Consider the following 22893-nt stretch of genomic DNA (forward strand, 5'->3'; position numbering starts at 1 on the left):
TTAATAGGGATGGGGACTGGACTCCCATTTCATAAGAAACTCCCTCTATCAATGTAGGTTACTACTTTCTCTGCAGTTTATAATATTATAGAACATTGAGAGTTTAAGTGATTTTCCCAAGGATGTACAGCCAGAATGTATCAGTGCTGGCTCTTGAATCAGGTGGGTCTTCAATGTATCAAAGGTGGGCCTTCTTAACTCTGAGGACAGCTTCTATCCATTAAGTCATCTATTTAATATAGTCTAATAATTATTTCTTGTCTGCAACTTCCGTTTCCTGGAGGTCAGGAGCTGCCTCTTCTCTTGTCTTCCCAAATGAACCTAGCACAAGACTGGGCACACAGTCCCCAGTCAACATAGATTGGTTGGTGTGGTTGGAATTCATTCTTTCACATATCAGCAGTGTTTCATATTGGACACCCTGCAAATTGTTCAGCAAAGCTGGTCAGGAAGCCTTGGAATCTCCTGGGGGAATTCTGTCCTTAAAGACATTCATGGAGTGAGATGATTTTCCCACATTTCCTGATCTCCCTCCTAGATGTCCCTGTTTGTTTATTTTCACACTGTTTTTCTCTCTGTGGAGAGACAGGCATAACCAGTAAGGGGTCTTGTCAGCATGGGGCTGAGGGAGAAAACTGCCTCTCACTTGTACTTAATTAGGTACCCTGTCTTATCGAAACTTGGAATCTCAACCATCTTAGCAGAGTGCTCTTCTGAGAGTAGGTATTTATTAAATTTTTTTGGCTCTAATCTAATCTAATTGAATAGAAATCGAATTGAATTGAAAGGTCGCCTGGAAAGATAAGATTTTTAAAAATTTCAGAAAATGGTAGAATAGGATTCCTGCACTCAAGGTGAGGGACTCTGTGATTCTCTTCCCCTTTCATTGGCCTTATTGGTGTCTCTGTTTCTATATTTCTCTATGTATCATCCATAGTTCTCTTGGCATCTTTCTTTCTTCTCTGTCTATTTTTGTCCTTTCGGTGGGTGTGTCTTGTTGTATTTTTCTCTCTAGTTGTCTGAACATCTCTCTCAGGGTCTCTCCCTAAGTGACCTGTCTCTCACTCTCTGCACAGGTTTTACTGGGACCTAACCATGCTGCTTCTGATGGTGGGGAACCTGATTATCATCCCTGTGGGCATCACCTTCTTCAAGGATGAGAATACAACACCCTGGATTGTCTTCAATGTGGTCTCAGACACTTTCTTCCTCATTGACCTTGTCCTCAACTTCCGGACAGGCATTGTTGTGGAGGACAATACGGAGATAATACTGGACCCTCAAAGGATCAAAATGAAATACCTGAAGAGTTGGTTTGTGGTGGACTTCATCTCCTCCATCCCTGTGGACTACATCTTCCTCATTGTGGAGACACGCATAGATTCTGAGTTCTATAAGACAGCTCGGGCTTTACGCATTGTCCGATTCACCAAGATCCTGAGCCTCCTTCGCCTATTGCGCCTTTCCCGCCTCATTCGCTACATCCACCAGTGGGAGGAGGTGAGTCAGGGCCCCAGAGGTGCCATCATGTGGCTGTCTCAAACTAACAGAATGAAAGTGTGATAAACAAGGGGAACAGTGGGAAAATGTAGACTATCAGAATGAGACATGTAGGGGTATTTTTTTTTCCTTCCTCCATTGCCTTTGGAGTCAGAGTATATGGGTACCTATGTAATTTTGGGCAAGTAACTTGACCTCACTAGGTTTCAGTCTAGTTTGGAGTGTCTGAGGCCAAGGAACTTCAGCACCTTCCTTTGGATAGCTCCAGCAAGTACCAGAGAGGTAAGAAGAGATAGCACAAGATGTAGGAAAGATGAAGGTGGATCACTGTCCCACAAAAAAAAAAAAAAAAACAACCCAACATCAATATAAGTTTGCCATGTGACCTGGCATACCGATCTTCCTGACTGTGAGGCCAGCTCCTTATTCATTATGTGTATTTCTTCTTTTCACATCTATTATTTCATTTAATTTTTATAACAGATTGTTTTCTCCATTTTTAAACAAGAAGCTGAGGATAGGTGATTTGTCCAAGGTCACACCAGTCTCTGACCAAGGTGTTCTGATTTTTATAGGATCATAGTTTGATAGATTTAGATCTAAAGGGGACCTTAAAGGCCATCTAATTCAATCCCTTCATTTTACAAATCATTCAATTAATAAACAAACATTTATTTAACACTTATTCTGTGCTTTACACTAAATGAGAAATTTGAGACTCAGTGATACCAAGTGACTTGCCCAAAGTTACACAGGTGGTGAAAGAGGTGAGGTCTGAACCCAGGTACTCTGACTTCCAAGCCAATGATCTTTTCACTGTACCAGGTCGTTTTCAGTTAGAAAATATTAATAATTGTACTAGCCAGAATTTATATAACACTTCATGATTTACAAAGCACTTTACAATCATTATCTCATTTGATGCTCACAACAATCCTGAGAGGTGGGGGCTCTTATCCCCATTTTATGGATAAAGAAACTGAAGTTGAAAGAAGCTAAATGATTTGCTCAAAGTCAAATGTCTGAGGTAGGATTTGAACCTTCCTAACTCCAGGTATTGTATCCACTATGTCACGTAGCTGCTTCTTCTAAAAGAAATGATTAGGTAAAGAAAATATATAGATGTCTTCATTCAATCCTTTTCTTGATTTTCCTTGGACCTGACTAATTACTTTTTATCAGTAAACCCTAAGGGTCTGGCATCAGCAGCTCCTTCTTTCCAGTTAAAACCATAAAAATGTTCATGATAATTAAGAATGAGAGAATGTGATACAGGCTGCCCAGGCCTCTGGCTAAATGAGTAAATCAGGAAGAAAGGGGGCAAAGTTTGGAGACATATTTCCTTCACCTTTGAGCCCTCATTGACCATAATGGCTTATTTTCTGCTGTAAAGAAATAGTTACTATCTACCTCTGTGAGAATATGAGATGGTGAAGTATATTCTTGCACTTTCACTGGGTCCCTAAGTCACATAAAGGGAACAGTGGTACCCCCTTGCACTCCTAGTATACACACTTCTTTACCATTGTTACCCCATATTACTCATTCCTATCCTTACCATTATCCTCTGTACCTTCTTCCTCATTCCATTACTTATCTTATACTTTCAGTTCTTTTTTCCTTTCCTAATCCTTTCCCCATCTCTCTAGCTCATTTCCTACTTCTCTCTGTCTCTATCTCTGTCTCTCTGTCTTTGTCTGTCTCTGTCTCTTTCTGTCTCACCATCTCTCTCTCTCTCTTAGACACACACACACACACACACACACACACACACACACACTCCATTCCTTTGGGTTCTCCAAACAGATAAGTAAATAGTTAATATTGGCACTCAAGGAGCCACATTTCATGGGGCCAAGTACCTTCTCCAAGGGTCAAATGTCCAGGGGCTCAGGTTCCAAGTTTTCCCCTATTATACATGGTCAAGGAATCAAAGAATGTTCAAGATGGAAAAAACCATAGAGGTCACACAATCTAATTTCATTTTTAGGTGATAAGATTGAAGCCCAGAGACACTCAGTGATTTGCCCAAATTCACACAGCTGTTAAGTGAAAGATTTGAACCCAGGTCTTCTGACTGCAAATTTAGCAATCTTTCCACTTTATCATGCAGTCCTCTTGCACATCTACACCCTCACTCCACTCATAACTCCTTCCTTTATTGATTAGTCTTACTTGTTTGATAAGGAATATGGTCTGAGGGAATGGAGTACAGTACTGTCAATCAGGGGTTGTGAATTATGTTGCCCTGAATTTAGAGGAAGCTCATGAACCAACTGGCATTAAGAACCAGTAAGTCCTGAGAAAGCTCCCTGACTCCCTCTATCAGCCTCCACCTTCCTCCACATCCCACCTGCTACAGTTTCCACCTTTTATCCTTCTTGTCACTTGCTGACAAGACTTGGGGAATTTGCCTCACAGTAAACTAATAGTGGAGCTGGAACTCAAACCTGTGTCTTGTTTCATATGTGGGGACATTTTGGGGTTGGGTAGAGGGAAACATGTCCAGAGCCCTGTGAGAGCTGAGCCTCAGTGAAGAGATGATCCAGGCTCCTCTGTGATGAGACCAGTTATTGATGTAGAAAAGAAGACATTTGCCCCTGTGAGAAGAGTAATTAATGGATGAATGAAAAAGCAATATATTAAGTATTTACTCTGTGCTAAACACTGAAGAAACTGATAGAAAAGTAAGATGCTTTCTGCTCTCAAAGACTTCATATTCTACTTGGGGGAGATGATACATGTAAGAGACAATGCTTCAGGGAAAATGGAAGACTCCAGTGGTCCAAAGGGTGCAGCTTTAGGGAAGATGGCAAGACTCAGTCATTCTTAGAGTATACTGAAAGGTTGAACATAATGATAAACAGCACTGATGGCAAGGCTCATTGATCCTCTATCTTACCGAAAGGAGCGTAGTTGGTGACTCCCTGCTCAGCCAACTGGTGTTAGTTGCCATATCTGCTCAGCAAGATGGAGAGGAACTTGGCTAGAGGGTCTTAGCTCACTCCTGCTCAGAAAGGGCTATATGTGGACTTGAAGATTGGAGTAGAGCAAGGGTTCCTTCCCACACAGGTGGGGTTGGGGGATGAGTCTCAATGTCCAACCAGGAGAGGAAAAGAAAAAAGGAGCCTTGGAAGGAAGGTTAGGAAGTGAGTACTCCATGGTGAAAGCAACTGTTGGGTCTACTAAATGATGAGGAAGAGAAAACCAATATATATACACATGTACTAACACATATGTGCATGCGTATATATAAATGTAGTATTTGATCATGTGTACATATCTGTGCCATAAGGTCCTATTGTACTGCCCCTTGTGGCTGTCAATGGAGCTGACTTTGTGTTCTTGAAGTCCATACCAGGAAGGGGCCAGTTCTGGCAGGTCTGCCATATTGGAAAACTTTCAAGCACAGGCCAGCGACCGACTATCTGCTATCCCAGGACAAGCCTGGCTAACTATGGAGTGGTTACCTATGGGCTGGTAGCTTGGTGATGGATCCTGTTTCAGGGCAACACATAAAACAAAGGAAAATACAGAATATAATCTCATAGTATCTCAGATATGGAAGGGCCTTAGGAACAAGGTGTTCCAACCCTTACCTCTTTAATGTACCTGACAACGGGTAGCCCAGCTTTGCTTGAAGACTTCCAGAGAAGGGGAGCTCACTACTTCCTGAGGCAGGCCTTTCCACTTCTATGTAATTCTAATTCAGGAGTTCTTCACCTTTTTTGTTTCATTGATGCCTTGAGCAGCCTGGTGTATCCTTCGGTCCCCTTCTCAGAATAATGTTGTTACATGCACAAAATATATATTGATAGAAAGAAAGCCAATAAGGTTGAAATATAGTTATCAAAATATTTTTTAAGTTCACAGAGCCCAGATTAGGGACTCTTGCTTCAATTGTTGGGAAGTTGTTCCTGACCTCAGTCCCCATGTAGTGCCCCTTCTTTTCTGCAATGTCTGTGCCAGGTAGATAAATAAAGGGAAAGAGTTTATTAGAATTTCATGGTTTTTAGACTATCTAAGTATGAGATCCTCATCCAATGGTTAGTGAGGTCACAGACCACAGAAGACCTAAATCCCATCCATGTTGATGTTCTCACCATAAACAGAACCACAGGACAAAATGAGAAGTCGCAGCCAAATGGAAAGATGGCTCCCAGGTTCTCCTTGGAGAGACAAATAAAGAAGTTGATTAAGTTGGCTTTATCTAAAGGCAAAAAAGAAATAAGATTTCCTGGGACATTTGGTCATCTTGCATTTGCAGGGCTCATAACAAGCATTTGCACACACACACACACATGCACACACACACACACGCACACACACACACACACACACACACACACACACACAGAGACCAGCATGAAAATAACTGCAGTTTATGTGCAACCTCTGTTACAGAGATAAGGAGGTAGAGAAGTTCTATGAAGGACTTAATAGAATCCTCCAAATTAAATCACTGCATGTCTTAATACTCAGTGACCACTGCAGAGGTGTCTATAGGGGAGATAGCAGAAAAAATGGGAAATATGGTTTGACAGTAAGAAATAAGAGAGGCCAAGAGATCCAAGATTATTAAATCACCCCGAAGCTTTGTATGATGAATTTCTTTCTTTAAGAAGAGTCAGATTGTCCTGGATTTTGAAAACATCAAAAAAAGAATCATAAAAAATGAAATCGATTCTGTTTTGACAGACAGAAATGACTGGTTACTGACTGATTTTCAAAATAGTTGTCTATGATCACTGAGACCACCAACTCGTTAAAGCAAAGATAAATCAATATGAAAGGAAAAAATAAAAATGTGAGGATATAATGTCAAATTAGAGCAACTACAACTTGACCATCAAGATGTTGGGAAATGGATAAAAGAAAAAACACAAACAGGAATTATCTCCATTCCCTAAGGATATTTATCTGGTATAAATGGTGTAAATGAAGCGAGCCAAAGGTCCTGGAAACCAGCTGAGCCAGTTCACAAAGGAAATCCTTAACAAATGACAGCCAGGAGCAAGAATAGATTGGATTAGAATATAAATTTATTGGTATCATTTCATGGACAGTAATGGTGGAAGATTATCGCTTTATTCAATAGTGAGGAGCAGTTCCCAGGTAGCTCCTAAATTGTTCCCCACACTCCAGCCATCATCTTTATCCTCATCCACCTTTCACCAAACTTGGACCCAGCCCCTGAGACACTGGGCTTTGAGAGGTGACCTTTCACCTCGCCTTGTCTAGTACTCAGCCTCTTGCTTAGCAAACTGCCAACCATACTGCTAGATACTTACTAATCTGTTTTTTATGTGTCTTTTCCCCTTAAAACATATTCTTTTTAAGGGGAGGGGTTGTTTTGCTCAATTGCATTTATATTCCCAGGGCTGAGCACAATACCTGACCCATGATAAGCACTTAATGATATACAGGTAGGTGGCACAGTGGATAGAGTGCTGGGCCTGGAGTCAGGAAGACTTAAGTTCAAATCTGGTCTCAGATACTAACTCTGTAACCCTGGGCAAGTCACTTCACCCTGTTTGCCTCAGTTTCCTCATCTTTGTAAAAGGAGCTCCAGAAGGAAATGGCAAACTACTACACTATTTTTTTGCCAGGAAAACCCCAAAAGAGGTCACAAAGAATCAGACATGACTAAAATGACTGAACAAAGAAGCACCTAATCAATACCTTAGCATTCAAGTTTGCAGAAAACTTGCTGAGAGATCTATCTTGTCAAAATCTTCCTAAAGGCATTTAAACTGGAAAAAGAGCCAACAGACAGAAAATGGAAAAGATCTGTAAGGATCTTTTTCTTCATCAGTAACCGTAGAGCAACCACTTTTGACTCCTGACTCTTCTTTACAGGAAGTAGAGGCAGGAAAGAGGATACTAAAGGCGTAGAACATAGCCTTATCTTTGACCTCATCATTATGATAAAAAATTATGGAGAAAATAACAATAGCTACTTCTCCAAATTTCTACTTCCTAATTGCTGTAAAATTTTTTAGAAAAATCTGCACATGCATCGGGGGTATCCTTAATAAAGAGAAATAAAAGGAGCAGCCTTTCACATATGATAGGACATAAAAGGTGGCAAGATGAAACTATACTCATTATTTGTTGACTATTAAAAAAGCATTTGATTTTGTAGGAAAAAGAGGCCCCTTAGAGGCTCTTCTCCAACAGAGTAGTTCTCATGCATTTCAAAATTATAGAAGATTCCTTGTGAAATGTAAAGGCAGAGATAACATTATTTGACAAGTTTCTGATTATAAATGTCAAACAAGACCTAAAACAAGGGCCATCAACCTTCCAGAGGTTGGTTTGTCCAGAGTCCAAATGGGAGAGAGATTCCCTATTGCTAATGAGGTCTTCCAGATGTCCCAGTTGATTGATCAACTACTATTGCTGGATGATTACATCAAGTTCTGGAACACTGTAAAGTCTCTTAAGTAAGTCAAAAGTAAGTTAGTTTAACTCTTCCTAGAGGAGAAAACTAAGTGGATCTGGAGAAAGCCCATTGTCCAGATAGACAACTCTTAGAGTTATTCTCTATCTGTCTTTGCAACGTTAAACCCTATTGATCACCTTTTCCTCCAGGATGTTTTCTCCTCTCTGCTTTTTTATGGACTCTACTTTGTCTTAGTTTTCTGCTTTTCTGTTTGACTATTCCCTCTCAGTCTCTTTTGCTGGATTTTCATGACATGCCCTTTCATTTCCCCAAAGGTTGACTCTCTTCTGGACTTTCTTCTCATTTCTCATTGTCCTCTCACTTGTTCATCTCATTAGCTCCATGAGTTCAAAGATCATTTCTCTTCAGATGACAGGTGGTTCCCGGATCTACTTCCCACCACACATTCTATAGTCCAATCATATTGGCTTACTAACTGTTCTTCAGTCTATTTCCGATCTCCATGCCTTTACATTTTCTGTCTACCAAGCTTGGGACACTCTCCTTCCTAACCTCCAACTCTTAGAATCCTGGCTTCTTTCAAAACAAAGTTCCAGTGCTTCTTCCTCCAGAAAGTCTTTCCCGTTTCCCCTAGCTGCTATTGCCATACCTCTAATCTTACTTTTCCTCTACTCTCTTTTTCTTGCATGTTCTGATTTATACATAGTCTCCCCCATTAAAAAGGAAGTTTCTTGCAGAGGCAGTGTCTGTTTTTGTTTTTAATTTGTATCCTCATCACTTAGCACAATGCCTAGCATTTAATAAATGCTCTTGATTGACTGGCTGATTGGTTGATAAGGAGGCAGGATGGGGATGGCTCCAAATACAGAACTCTTTCCTCTATACCATTTCCATAACAAGACTAGAACTAGATTCTTCTTTTTCCCTAGGCAAAAGTCCCAGACCATGTATCATTATTAGGCTGAGGACAAAGATAGGAGGTATAATGACTGGATGAGGAGCTCACAGAGCCAGGCAGTCTTGGTAGTGAAGTGCTTGGTTCTATATCCCCTACAGGCCCTTGGGTGCTAGTGAAGCCACTAGAGTCTACTGGGACTGCCCAAGATTGGCAAAACCATTTCCATACTTATTTAACCAAAAGATGCATGTGGTTCCTGTTGCTGTTTCCCAGGGGCTGAAGTTGTTTCCAGTCAACCCCATACTCCTCTCTCTTCCCCTGCTTAGGACCTCAGCATCCCCTGCTGCTAGCAAATATGTCCTCTCAGCCCCCACCACCAGAGCTCAATCAGAGGGGAATCAAAAATTAAAGCATGTTAGAGGTGGGATGAATATTAGACACCCTCTAGTTTCATCTCCTTCCTTTCACACTGGAAGAACAGGAGATAATGTAAGTTGCCCAAGGTCATCCAGGTTGAAAGGGATATGAGCCAGGATTTGAACGTAGTCTAAACTTATGGTTTTGCCCACCATTCTATGGAGTCAGAGGATGGTCTATTTCACTCATACCACTTTTCAGAATTTATTTAAGTTTTCTCCCTGAATGCTTTCTGTTTCTGAGCATCTGGGTCACAGTTCATTTCTGAAATTGTCCCAGTGAGAACTCTGGGACACCTGTGTCATAACTCTTGGGAAATGGGCCCAAATACAACAATAGCTGATGTTTGTATCATAGAGGGATTATAAACATCATTTCACTTGATCCTCATACAATCCTGTGAGGCACAAGGATTATCCAATTGTTACTATCCCCACTTTGCAGATGAGGAAACTGAGGATCCTGGCTATTAAGTGGTGTGCTTATGGTCACACAGTTAGTAGGTTGAAAGGCCAGTACTCACTCTACCCACCATCCTGACCTGCTGTTTGTCCCTTCCCATGCAGATATTTGGTGAGTCTGTGATTCTATGAGGCAGGTGGGGATTCCCCTTGTAGGTATGGAGGGGTATCTGAGCCCCAACAGGCAGGTCAGTTATGTTCTCCCCTTCCTGCTGTGGGCTTAAGCTATCCGTGGAGTTGCTGCTTGCTTTGGAGGCTCTCACGTGGCCAGGAATTGACGGCTCACTGGAGTCCAGGCCGATTACATCTATGGTTTCTCCCTTATCTCCACAGCGTCCAGCCACTCTATCCTTTGCGGAAATTACATTGCCTGAGCGTGGATTGCTCTTCACAGCGTTCCTTGTCACCTCATGCTCTGCTGGGTGATGGCCAATCGATGCCAATGCTTCTACGATTAGTGCTAGCGTCTCGCTGAGTTCTGTGGCTGACCCTCGACCTCCTCTCCCTCACTGCCTGTGAGCACTGGGGCTTCCCATCTCCCCTGACTTCAGCCCTGCAGCGGGCAGGCCCAGCCCACTTTGGGGCTTCTTCCCTCCCCTCCCTGAGCCACCCTCATCTGCAGACTGCCGTTCCCTTTGCCGATAATAACTGCTGACAGTGTGACCTTGGATGAGTCCTGGTTCTCAGTTTCCTTTGCTATACAAGATCTCTAAGGCCTCTTCTAACATTCTGTGACATTTTTAAGCTATGATTTTACTGGTTTATGTAGCTTCCTTAGAGGAAAGTCTCTCCTTCAATGCAGATCAGCACCTTTTCTGTAAACTTTTAGTCTTTGAAAGAAGCCTTGACGTTGAGGAATTAAGTGACTTGCCCAGGGTCACAGGGCCAGTATATGTCCGGGGTAGGAACTGAACCCAGGGATTCTGATTTTGAAGGCAGCTTCCTCTGCAGTACTCTATCCTGCCTCTCAAAATTCTGTAATAATGTATGTAAAAACACTTCAAATATGATATAAATGCAGCCTTTTTTGTGGAGGTAGAGGGAGGGTGAAGACCTGTGGTTTCATGGATGTAGGGAACTCCAGGTGAGAAAACTCTCTTCCCAGATATAATTTTGCAACTTTTCTGCCATGTATTGTCCTAGAGAGTACAGTCAGTTAACAAATATTTATTAAACCCCTACTATGTGCCAGGCACTGTGCTAAGCCCTGGGGATAGAGAGAGACAAAAGGCCATCTTCAGTCTCATGTGGGAGACAAGGAGCGAACAGATCTGGACAATGACCAACTATTGTTTGGTGCTTTTAGTGTAAATAGGAAATAATTGCACTAGGGAGAGCACCAGGATTAAGAGGGGTTGGGAAAGACTTCTTGAAAAAGACAGCTCCTTGAAGGAAGAGGGGGAAGCCAGTAGGTAGGATGAGAAGGGACAGCATCTCAGGAGGGAGGGGCGGCCAGAGAGAGATGCAGTGTCTTGTTTGTGGAAAAGCAGAGAAATCTGTGTCACTGGAGGTGGGGTGTGTGTGTGTGTGTGTGTGTGTGTGTGTGTGTGTGTGTAGTAGGGGGATAATGTGTGTGTAATGTGTGTGTGCAGTGGGGGGTGTGTGTAATGTGTGTCTGTAGTGGGGGGTAGTGTGTGTGTAACGTGTGTGTGTAGCGGGGGGTAATGTATGTCTGCAGTGGGGGGTAGTGTGTGTGTAATGTGTGTGTGCAGTGGGGGGTAGTGTATGTGTAATGTGTGTGTGCAGTGGAGGGTAGAGTGTGTGTAATGTGTGTGTGCAGTGGGGGGTAGTGTGTGTGTAATGTGTGTGTGCAGTGGGGGGTAGTGTATGTGTAATGTGTGTGTGCAGTGGAGGGTAGAGTGTGTGTAATGTGTGTCTGCAGTGGGGGGTAGTGTGTGTGTAATGTGTGTGTGTAGCGGGGGGGTAATGTGTGTTTGCAGTGGGGGTGGGGGTGTAATGTATGTCTGCAGTGGGGGGTAGTGTGTGTGTAATGTGTGTGTGCAGTGGGGGGTAGTGTGTGTGTAATGTGTGTCTGCAGTGGGGGGTAGTGTGTGTGTAATGTGTGTCTGCAGTGGGGGGTAGTGTGTGTGTAATGTGTGTGTAGCATTGTGGGTAGTGGGGGGGTGGTTTGTGTGTGTGTTAAGGTCCAAGAAGACTGGAAAGAGGCTAGCCTAGGTTATGAAGGGCTTTGAATGCCAAGCAGAGGGTGTTGCGTTTGAATCTGCTGTGGTTTAACACGATAGAGCCTGTGCTTTGGGGAGTGACAAGAGGATGGGGCGGGGTGGGGGAGCCTTGTGGCAGGCAGATCCACCAGTGGGCTATTGTAATAGCACAGGAAGATTTGCCTTCTGGGATGTTAATGGCTATTATTATAGGTGAGACTTGTCCCAGGTCACAAAAGATTCTTGGAGACTAAAATTTCTTCAAGAACCAAAGAAATTAATTCCTAATGGTGGAATTTGGGTCCCGCGGTTGTCATTGGGGAGTGAGATTTGGAGGCAGGGAGTCCTTTCTATTGTCCTTCAAGTTCATATCTTGGCACTGGGCATTCCACAGGGACCTTGAGCCTCTGCTTTTTCTAGGGCTTCTTCTCTTGGGCAGAAGGGATTACCTCTTTGGAAATCCCAGGGCCCCTGAGGTAGCCCAGAAATCAGGGTCTCCTGAGTAGCTGGGGAATCATTGAATGCTTCTGAGGCTGTCTCTCTCCCTTTCCCTCTCCTCCTCAGGTGCTGGGCCCTCCCTTCTCCCTCATCTCCCCCCTCCCCCCTGTTTCCCCAGCTCCCTCTGCATTGGCAAGCTCTCCATGCTCAGGAGTCATGTGACATGGGCTGGGAGTGGGAGGATGCTGGAGTCTGGGAGCACTTGCCTCTGTCTTTGTCCTGGAGTGATCTAGGTCAGCTTCTTTCCTTCACTGCCTATCCCTAGCAAAGCTCCATGTCCTCCCTCCAAGGGTGTGAGCTTGTTAGAGGCTATTAATAGAAGCTGCCAATTGTCCCCCTTTGGAAGTTCCTGCCACCCTGCTCCCCCCCCCCCCCAGCAGGTGGCCATTAGACCTTTCCTCTCCCTCTTCCTTGTGGTGTAGTGGAGAGGTCCTTACATGGGAGACCTGAGGCTAGTCCAGGCTCTGCCACTGCCACCGAGGCTTTGGGCCAATCTGATCCCTCATTGCTTCAGTTATCTCCTGGATGTTTTCCATTGCATCTCTAATGTCATGATTTTTATCAATCAAGTAGTGGCCCACTACTGAGTAAGTGGAAAGATCTCATGTGTGATGGGAAGGGAAATTTGCTTTGATGATAATTCCCTCCCTCAGTCCTCTCTCTCAGAACAGCCAGCTGACCCCTGACCAGAAGATCCAATCAATCAATCAACAAACATTTTTGATATGGCTACTATATGCCTGGTCCTGGGGATGGCAAAACTGAAATAGTCCCTTCCCCCCCACCTCTCCCCCAGAACCAGAAGCAAAGATCCATGATTCCAAACAAGACTTTGAGGATTAGGAACTGAATTAGGAATTTCAGGCTCTTTGGGACAAGGCTTCCTGGAGAAGGGTTCCAGGACTTGATAACACACTGTATGAATTCAACAAATGTGTATTACATGTCCATTCTTTGCCAGATGCTATGGATTTTTTTATATCAAACCTGTGATTTTATTTGTGAGGGGAGCTCCCAGTGGGGGATTTCCTCTTTCAGTGCAAGTTGGCATCTTCTTCACAATTACATCTTAGAGAGATGCCAGGGGTTGGGGGTACTGAGAACTTTAAATGTCTTGCCCCCTGGTTCACATAGACAATATATGTTAGAGACAGAGTTTGAATTGGCTGGCTCTCTATTCACCATACCACTCTGCCACTGCTGATACAAATACAAACACAAAAGTGCCTGCCCTCAAGGTGCTCACTGGGTATCTCTAGGAGGCAGAGGTAACAGTGGGAAGGAGGCAAAGTATAATCAGACTCCAGTAGTTGGAAGGAGCATCAACCCTGTATCTGAATAGGAGTCTCTTCTATGGTATTCTTATCAGGTTGTTGTCCAGCCTCTGTTTAAAGACCTTCAGTGATGGGGAATTCTGTACTTATTGAAGTAATCCATTCCACTTTTGGATGATGATCATCTTTACAGTGTTTCCTTTGGCCAAACTGAAATTGGCATCCTTTAACTTTTAACCACTACTCCTCATTCTGCCCTTTGGAGCCAGGCTGCATAAATCTGGTCCTTCTTCCATGTAACAAGTCTTCAGATACTTAGAGGCACCTACCACACCTGCCCTGTTTTCTCCTCTCCTAATTAAACACTACCAGTTGCTTCTGCTGATACACCATGGCCCCCAGTTCCCTCCCTGCCCTGCTTAGCATGTTGTGGCTATAGCCCAGGCTGCCTTCCTCCCCTACCCTCGTCCAGGAGTCAGCACTTGGACAGGTCTCAAAGTAAATTCTGGGACCTAGATGGGACCTGCTGTCTCCAAGCTGCTCTCTTGGATATGGGTTTGCCACTTACTCTGACTCAGTTTTTGAAAGTGCTCTGTTTAATACAGAACTTCAGTTCTAAAAACAATTCCCCTTCCTCATTGTCTTAGCAGTGGGTTATAATAGAAACAAGTCTGGGCCTGGTGTCAAAAAACCTCATGCAATCCTAATTTCAACCCCCTTGGATCAACCTTGGACAAGTCTCTTAATTTTTTGGTGTCTTGGTTTCCTCATCTGTAAAGCAGAGCTAATAACATCCATTCTATCTCATTGGAATTTTGTGAAAAGCACTCTATAAGGTGTGAGCTCTTGTTATTATTGCTTGTCAATTAGGTGAAACTAGGTCCTAGGGAAAAGAAGTTACTATCTCTTGAGAGTTGGCTTAGGACCAGTCCAGGCACCGGGAACCCCAGCCCTGTGTTTGACGTTGGGATTGCAGAGGGAAGGGGAATGAGAATATAACTACATAATGACCTTCAAAAGTGAAACTGGGCTAGAAGAGGGTTCCCTCCACACTACACCTTCCAAGAGGACACATAACCCTTGCTTGAAGACCGCCAAAGAAATGGAACATCTTGTTTCTCTGGGAGTTATTTCTAAACTCTTTGGGATGGATCTCCTTCTTAAGAAGTTTTCCAGATGTCCAGCCTGGAGATGCCTCTTTGAAAAATGACAGAAACAAAATGCTGGAGAGGATGGATATGGCCAGAGGTCCATGTGTCCAACAGAAGAATGGTGTGGATAGTGAGGGGACTGAGGTCCTCCCCTAGAAGTAGTCTTGCTGTGCTGGGCATGAAACTTTGTTTCTAGCCAATCAGAGAGATGTCTCCTATCTTAGCCACCATCATAAAAAGGAGGTTTTAATGAAGTAGAAAGAGCAGGGCAAATATTTGCCAAGTACAGCTGACACACAAGCCTCCTGGTGCCTGGGTCCACAGGGGGCATTGCCTGAGGGTTTGCATCTTCTCCTGGCAACAAGGAGCCATGCACTCAGCAACGGTGCCTGGCATTCTGTTGGGGCATTGCTGTGAGCATCTTCTGGACAACCCTGCCAGACACATGTTCTTCCTAAGCTGACATCATCCCTGTCTTTGTCCTTTCCAGGAAGGCCACATTGATAACCCAAGATTGCTCAGATGAGCAGAAATCTGCCTCACCATGACTCTCAAGCTCACCATCGTCACCCTCACCTTTATCAATGTCAGTATCATCATAATCAATAATTCCCAGCACCTTCATCACTCCTTACGTGTACTTTTTTGTATTTTGTCTACCCCAATAAAAGGTGAGCTCCTTGAGGTCAGGGATTGTGTTTTTGTCTTTCTTTGTCTCTCTGGCCCCTAGCACAGTGTTGCTGGGTACTAGAGTGGTTTGCCCTTTCCGTCCTCCAGATAAGGAAACTGAGGCAAACAGGGTTAAGAGACCTGCCCAGGGTTACACAGCTAGTAAGTGTGTGAAGCTGGATTTGCACTCAGGAAGGTGAGTCTTTCTGATTCCAAGCCCCGTGTGCTACCCACTGCATCACCTACTGCCCTACCTAGCACAATACTGTCACCTTCAACTCATCCGGATACTTGTCCCTTCCATTGTTTTCTCTCATCTGGCTCCTTCTTTAATACCTACAGACATAGTCAGGGGTCCTCCATTCTTAAAAAAAAATTCACTTGCTCATGCTATGCCCTCAAGTTTTCACCTTTTCCTTCTCCCTTTCATAAACTCCTCAAAAACTCCTAGAGGAGTCATCTATGCTTATCAACTCCATCGTCTCACCTCCCACTCACTTCTGAATCCCTTGCAATCTGGCATGTGGCCACTTCACTAAAACTGCTCTCTCCAAGGTTACCAACCACTTAACTGCTAAATCCCATGGATTTTTCTCAGCCCTGATTCTACTTGACTTCTCCACAGCTTTTGATAATATTGATCACGCCTTCCTCTTGGATATTTAACAGGCTCTTGATTTCTGTAACACTGCTTTCTTCTTATACCTGTCTGAATGCTTCTCAGTTGACTATGATGGATCATTATCAATGTCTCAGTCTTTAAGTACCTAACAGCTATGTCCCAGGCCTTCTTCCTTCCCTGTATAAACTCACTCTCAATGATCTCATCAGCTCCCTAAGGCTTAAATATCATCTTTAAGCAGCTCACTCACAAATCAATATCTCTAACCCTCATCCCTTTCCTGAGCATCAGTCCCTCACTGGCATCTGCCTACCCGATACATGTTTCTTGGGCGTTTGAAACTCAACATATCCTTAATAGAATTCTTTATCTTCCCTTTTATATATATATTTTTCTTAAGTTCCCCTATATCTGTTTTTAAAATAAATTGTATTGATATCTTTTGTTTTTACTAAACTTTATTTCCTACTGTCCCTCCTTCTCTCCTTCCCAGAAATCCCTTATTATGCAGAAAAGAAGACAAAATCAGCAAAAATAACCATCATATCAAAAAAGTCTACTCTTATATGCAGTATTCCATACCGAAAAGAGGAGGCAGAAGTTTTTTCCCATATCCCAAGCTTGGTCATTATAATTGTAAAACATTTAAATTGTTGCTGCTACTGTTCTTTCCCCTTACGTTGTTGTAGTTATTGTGTGTAATGTTTTCCTGGTTCTGTATACTTCTCTTCTCATCCATTCATATGTCTTCCTATGCTTCTCTGTATTCATATTTTTTAAAATAAAATTTTTTAGTTATCTTTTGTTCTTACATCATCATGTTTTTTCCCTGTATTCCTCCATTACCCTTTCCCAAAATGCCATTCCATAATATTATTTAGAGGGAGAAAAAAGAAAAAGTGAAAGAAGAGAAAAACCAATCAAAAAAATTGATCAATATGTCAAAAAAATGTATATATACAATATTCCACACCTGTGGACTTCTGTCTTCTCATATCTCTTCTTTGCTATTAACATTCACTTTTGATCATTTTCTAGTGGTTATTCTCTTTATTTATATGGTTGTTAATAATTTGAATTTTTTGACTCTTACTTTACTCTGCATCAGTTCATGTAAGTCTTTCTGTGCTTCTCTCTAGTCATCATATTTATCATATCTTAAAGTACAGTAATATTACATTACATTAACATAATATACTTGGTTAGCCATTTTCTAATCTGTAGGATTATGTTCGTTTTCCAGGTCTTTTTCTACCATGAAGGTGATGCCTTCTTTTTGTCATTTTGGGGGTATATATTTGGCAGTAGAATCTCTGGGTCAGAGTATGGACATTTTAGTCCCTCCTTGTACATGATTTCAAAGTCCTTTCCAGAACGGTGGGAAAAATTCACAGCTCTACCAACAATACATTAGGGTGTTTGGCTTTCTACAACACCTCTCATATTGACTATTTCCATTTTTTTTGCCTATTTTCTGAGTAGGAGGTGAAACCTCAGGGCTGTTTGGATTAGCATTTTTAAATTAGTGATTTGGAGCACTCCATGTAGTTGTTCATAGCGTGCCTTTCTTCTCTTGAGAACTGTACATATCCTCTGACCACTTATCTATTAAAAAATGAATTTTGCTGTATTTCTGTTAGTTGACCATGTATTTTGCATATCAGATCCTAATCAGAGATATATGATACAAAGGTTTCCCTCCCCAGCCCACCCCCAGTGAACTGTTTTCTTCTAGTCCTAGTGGTATTAATTTCATTTATGTAAAAGCTTTTTATTTTTGTGTAATTAAAATTATCTTTTATTTCACATAATTTGATTACAATGTAATTGAAAACTCAACTCTAGATTATCCTACCACATAGCTACTTCACTCCTATTTATATGCTGTCGAATGGATGAGAAGGAAAACCTGAAACTCCTACTGGGCCCACTACAAAGTTGTGTTTGCAATATAAACTGGGCCCTCACTGCTGCAAGAGAAATATTCATTGATATGTTGTTCCAAACTTTCTTGCCTCTTCTCAAGTTTTTCGTGTGGGCACTCCTTGCCCGTACCGTGCCAGCTGAGATCACTGAAAAAAATATTGAGCTTCCTTTCTCTTCTTCTCATCTCATATGCTTTAGATGCCTCCCCCACTCCACTTCACTTCAGTCTTGATAGAGACGGCACTTGTCCTTACCAAAGCCAATATCTTTACATGAACCTTTGATCCTAATCCTCCAGACTTCTCCAGAAAAATTGCACCACCATCATCCTCCCCATTCTCTTTCTTATTTTCAATTATATTATTACCCTTTGTCTCCTTTTCTACTTTCTACAAACATGCCTATATCTCCCTTATCTTTAAGCTTCATTAGGTCAGACTGCCCCCTCCAGCTATTATCCTATCTCATTCCCTTATTTCATTTCTTCAGAAAGCTAGATGTCCACATCCAGTGTCTTCATTTCTTTTCCTTTCACTGGCAAATCTAATGGCCTTTTATCAAACCTGAGTCTTCTTAATCTCTTTGCAATATTTGACATTGTTGACCACTTTTTTCCTCCTGGAAACTCTGTCCTCTTGAGGTTTTTATGAACCTCTTCTATTTTGGTTCACTCACCTATCAGACCACCCTTCAGTGTACTTTGTTGGTTCTTCATCCAGATCATGCCCACTAACTATGGGTGTCCCCCCAGTATTCTGCCCTGGACCCTCTTCTCTTTACTATCTCTGTAAATCTGTACTATCTTTTTTGGGTGTCTCATCAGTTCCAACAGACATAATGATTCCCAGATCTAGAGTTCCAGCCCTAGTCTCTCTCCTGAGTTCCAGTCCCTCATAGTCAACTGCCTTTTGGACACCTCTAATTAGATGTCTCATAGGTGTCTCAAATTTAATGAGTCTATAACAGAATTCATTATCTTTCCCCATAAAACTTTCCCTCTTATAAACTTCCCTATCATTATTCAGGGCACCACAATTCTACCAGTGATCCAGGTTTGAGACATTTTCATAATTGACTCCTTCCTCTCATTAACCTTACAAATCCAGTTACTCCCGAAGCTCCTTCACAACATTTTTTATATTTGTTCCCTTTTTTCTCCATATTCAGCCACCATCTTAGTCCTGGCCCCCATGACCTCTCATGTCAACTGCTGTAATAACCATCCAACTGGTCTCTATGCCTCAAGTCTCTCCATGCTCCTGCCCATCAGCTCCCAGTGGAATTTTTCTAAAGAATATATCTGATCATGTCACCTCCTGACTCAAGGAGCTCTCACGGCTTCCTATTACATCCAAGAGCAAATATAAACTCTTTCATTTGATATTTGAAGCTTTTCAAAATCCAACTTCATCTTATCTTTCCAGTTTTCTCATGCTTTCTTTTCCTTCTCCTAGGCTGTGTCTTGGTCCCTCAGGCTTAAAACCTGGGAACCATCCTAGATTCTTTCTTTCTTTCTTTCTTTCTTTCTTTCTTTCTTTCTTTCTTTCTTTCTTTCTTTCTTTCTTTCTTTCCTTTCTTTCTTTCTTTCTTCCTTCCTTCCTTCCTTCCTTCCTTTCTCTCTCTCTCTCTCTCTCTCTCTCTCTCTCTCTCTCTCTCTCTCTGTCTCTCTCTGTCTCTCTCTCTCTCTCCCCCCCCTCTCTTTCCCTTCCTCTCTCCATATCCTCGACTCCTCACTCTCACTCCAATCTGTTGCCAAAGTTGGCTGATTTCATCTTTGCAATATCTCTTAAACATATCCCTTTCTCTTTTTTGACACTGCTGGACCTTCATTACCTCACACCTAGATTACTTCTGGGGCCTGATGGGGGGTGGGGTTCCTGCCCACCTCAAGTCTCTCCCCACTCCATTCCATTCTCCATTTAGCCAGTAGTGATTCTCCTAAAATGAAGGTCTAATCATGTTATCCCTCTGTTCAATAAACTCCATTGGCTCCCTATTGCCTCCAGGATCAAATACAAAATGCACTGTTTGACCTTTCATAGCCTAACCCCCTCCCACCTTTCCAGTCTTCTTACACCTTACTACCAGCCAGTGACACTGACCTCCTAGCTATTCCACAACGAAGACCCTTCATGTCTCTGCCCTGGGCATTTTCCATGGCTGTTCCCCAGGCCTGGACATTCTCCTTCCTCCTCTCTACCTCCCAACTAAAATCCTATCTTTTATAGGGAGTTTTTCTCAACCCCTCTTAATTCTAGTGCCTTCCCTCCTTTAACTATTTCCTATTTATCCCACATATAACTTTGTATGTATTTGCTTGTCTCCCACATTAAACTGCGAGCTCTTTGAAGACAAGAGATGTGTTTTGCCTTGTTTTTATCCCTAGTGCTTAGTATAATGGCTGACATATTGTGGAAGCTTAATAATTATTTACTGACTGGCTGATCGTTAAGATGTCCTTACACATCCAGTCTTCAAGGTCAGTGTCTTTGACTTGTATGAACATGATGTTTTAATTTCCTTTTTGTTCTCTTCCAGATTTTCCTCCACTTAGTGTTTTTATAATATAAATTTGTTCATCTCTTTTGCATCTGAGAAGAAACTCTATGCTATCAATTCTTCTTTCGCTTGATTTCTAACTGAGGTTTTTTTCCTTTTTGTTTTGAGAATCAAGTTCTGACATATATTTATTCCTAATTTCTTCTCTTATGAACTTCTTTCCATTTTGAACCATTCTGAAATTTCTTGTTTTTTTCATGATCTCCTAGAATTCCACAGGATCCTGTGTTTTTTCAGGCTTTGGTTCAATTTTCCTTTGTTTCATAATATTTGTTACAAAAGCTTTTTGATCTCTTTGAGGATTTAGTACTCATCCTTCTAGCTTTAGGATCTTCTCTGTTGGTTTGTCTGCTTGTGATCTGAATTTTTATTGAATTTTTTTCATCTTGAAATCTTTAGTATTTTAGCTTTTTCCCCTAATATTTCCCAATCACTTCCTTTTTCCCCCTCCCTCCTATGCTGGTTAGTAAATTCTCCCTGCCCCTACACCCACAACTTTCTGCAAAGTTGCCTCATCTTCTTCCTAAGTTATTAGACTTAGGTTTTGCTGACCTCAGTCCTTGCTCTCTATGGGGAGGTGGCACAGTAGATACAGCACTGGACTGGGAGTCAAGGAGACCCGAGTTTAAATCTATTAAATCCATTCTCAGACACTTACTAGAGTGATCCTGGGCAGGTCATTTGTCCTCTCTCTGCTTCATTTTCCTTTGTTGATACATAAAGATTTTTACCCTTTTTTATTCTCTGGATTTGTGGACCTACACCTGGTCCATAAATCTCCTTGGGGAGGGAGGGGCTCAGAATTAATAGGGACCGGGGAACGTGTCCAATTTGCCACCTTTTTGGTCCCATGGCCCTTTTTCACATCCCTTGAGGGCACTGCTAACTTTCCAATCACCCAGATTTGCAACCTTGGCATCCTCCTGAACTTTTCCATCTCACTCAGCCCCTGTCTCCAATCAGTTTCCAAATCTTGTCAATTTTACCACCACATCTCCCTTTTTCTGTCCTCTTCTCTTTACTTACACAGCCACCAGCCACTTCCTATCTGGAACACTGCAATAATCTCTTAATTAAGAAAGGGAACAAGCCTTTCTTAAGCACCTACTATTCACCAGGTACAGTGGTAAGTCATCATAATATCATTCCAATTGATTCTCACAATAACCTTGTGAAATAGGTGCTATATCATTCCCATTTTACAGTTGAGGAAACTGAGATAGAGGTTAAATGACTTACCTAGGGTCACATAGCTAGTAAGTACACGAGACTGAATTTGAACTGAAGTCTCTGCTGACTCCAGGCTTAGTGCCTTAGCTATTCTACCACCTAGCTGTCCCTCTCCCTTTTCTAATCCACACAACTGCCAAAATAGTCTCCCTGGAGCATGAGTGAGAACGTCTCTTTCCTTTGCTTAGGAGCCTTCTGGGGGTCCCTATTGCTCCTAGGTTATACTCCAGGTCCTTCAGGTTGATATTTTAAATCTGGCTTCAGCCTACCTTTCTAGGCCAGGTATATATTATTCCCCTTTCTCACGGTCTTCATTGCAGCCAAACTGGCCTATTTGCTATTCCTTGAACTGAGGACCCCATATTCTGCTACCAGTTTTTGCACAAGCAGTCTCTTCTCTCCCTCACTCCACTTGCCCTTGACTGCAATGAACTCCCTTTGCACCTCTGCATCCTAGAATCCCTGACTTCCTTTTGGGTTCATCTGATGTGCTTCATCCCATTGGAAGCTTTTTTCTGATCCCCTTAGTTGTTATGATCCTTTCCCTTCTCAAATTACCTTGTATTTGGCTATCTGGTTACCTATTATAACCCTCCAGTATAATGTAAACTCCTTGAGCATGGTGACTATTTCATGCCTAGTGCTTACATTTTTTTATAAGTTGCATTTGTTGAATAAGCATCATGATTCTCATTCTCATCATCATTTCTGTCAACAAAGAAACACTAGATTTGGATTCAGAAGCCCTGGGTTCAAATCCTGGCTCAGCCACTTGTCATCTTCATGTCCATAGACCAATCTCTTCTGTCTAAACCTCAGTTTTCCCTTCTAGAAAAAGAAAAGGTTGGGCTGAATGAACTAAAGGTCTCTTTACATCTAGAAAATCTTGCGTTCCTTGTTACGGTCTTCACCACTATTAGCAATACCAGCACCCTGGTATGGGGGAAAGAACCTTGGATTTGGAGTCAGAGATGTGGGTTCAGACTCTAGTTCTATAACTTTTATTTGTATGATCTTGAGAAGGTCCCTTGACCCCTGTGGACTGCAGTTTCCTCCTCTGTAAACAAGGAAATTGGACTTAATGCCCTCTAGTCTCTTCCAGTCCTCAAATCTATGATAC

At 42.3% G+C, this 22893-nt stretch overlaps 1 protein-coding gene across 1 annotated transcript in view; it reads left to right on the forward strand.

Annotated features, from left to right (window-relative positions):
* Positions 1-1095: 1095 nt before the first annotated feature.
* HCN4 (hyperpolarization activated cyclic nucleotide gated potassium channel 4) overlaps positions 1096-22893 on the forward strand; it is a 69170-nt gene continuing 47372 nt past the window's right edge. The window contains exon 1 of the mRNA XM_072624484.1: positions 1096-1500. Within this exon, the coding sequence (XP_072480585.1) occupies positions 1096-1500 (405 nt within the window). The remainder of the gene's footprint in view (positions 1501-22893) is intronic.

This window comes from Notamacropus eugenii, chromosome 1, assembly GCF_028372415.1.
Source record: "Notamacropus eugenii isolate mMacEug1 chromosome 1, mMacEug1.pri_v2, whole genome shotgun sequence".
In the NCBI taxonomy this organism is placed as follows: Eukaryota; Metazoa; Chordata; class Mammalia; order Diprotodontia; family Macropodidae; genus Notamacropus; species Notamacropus eugenii.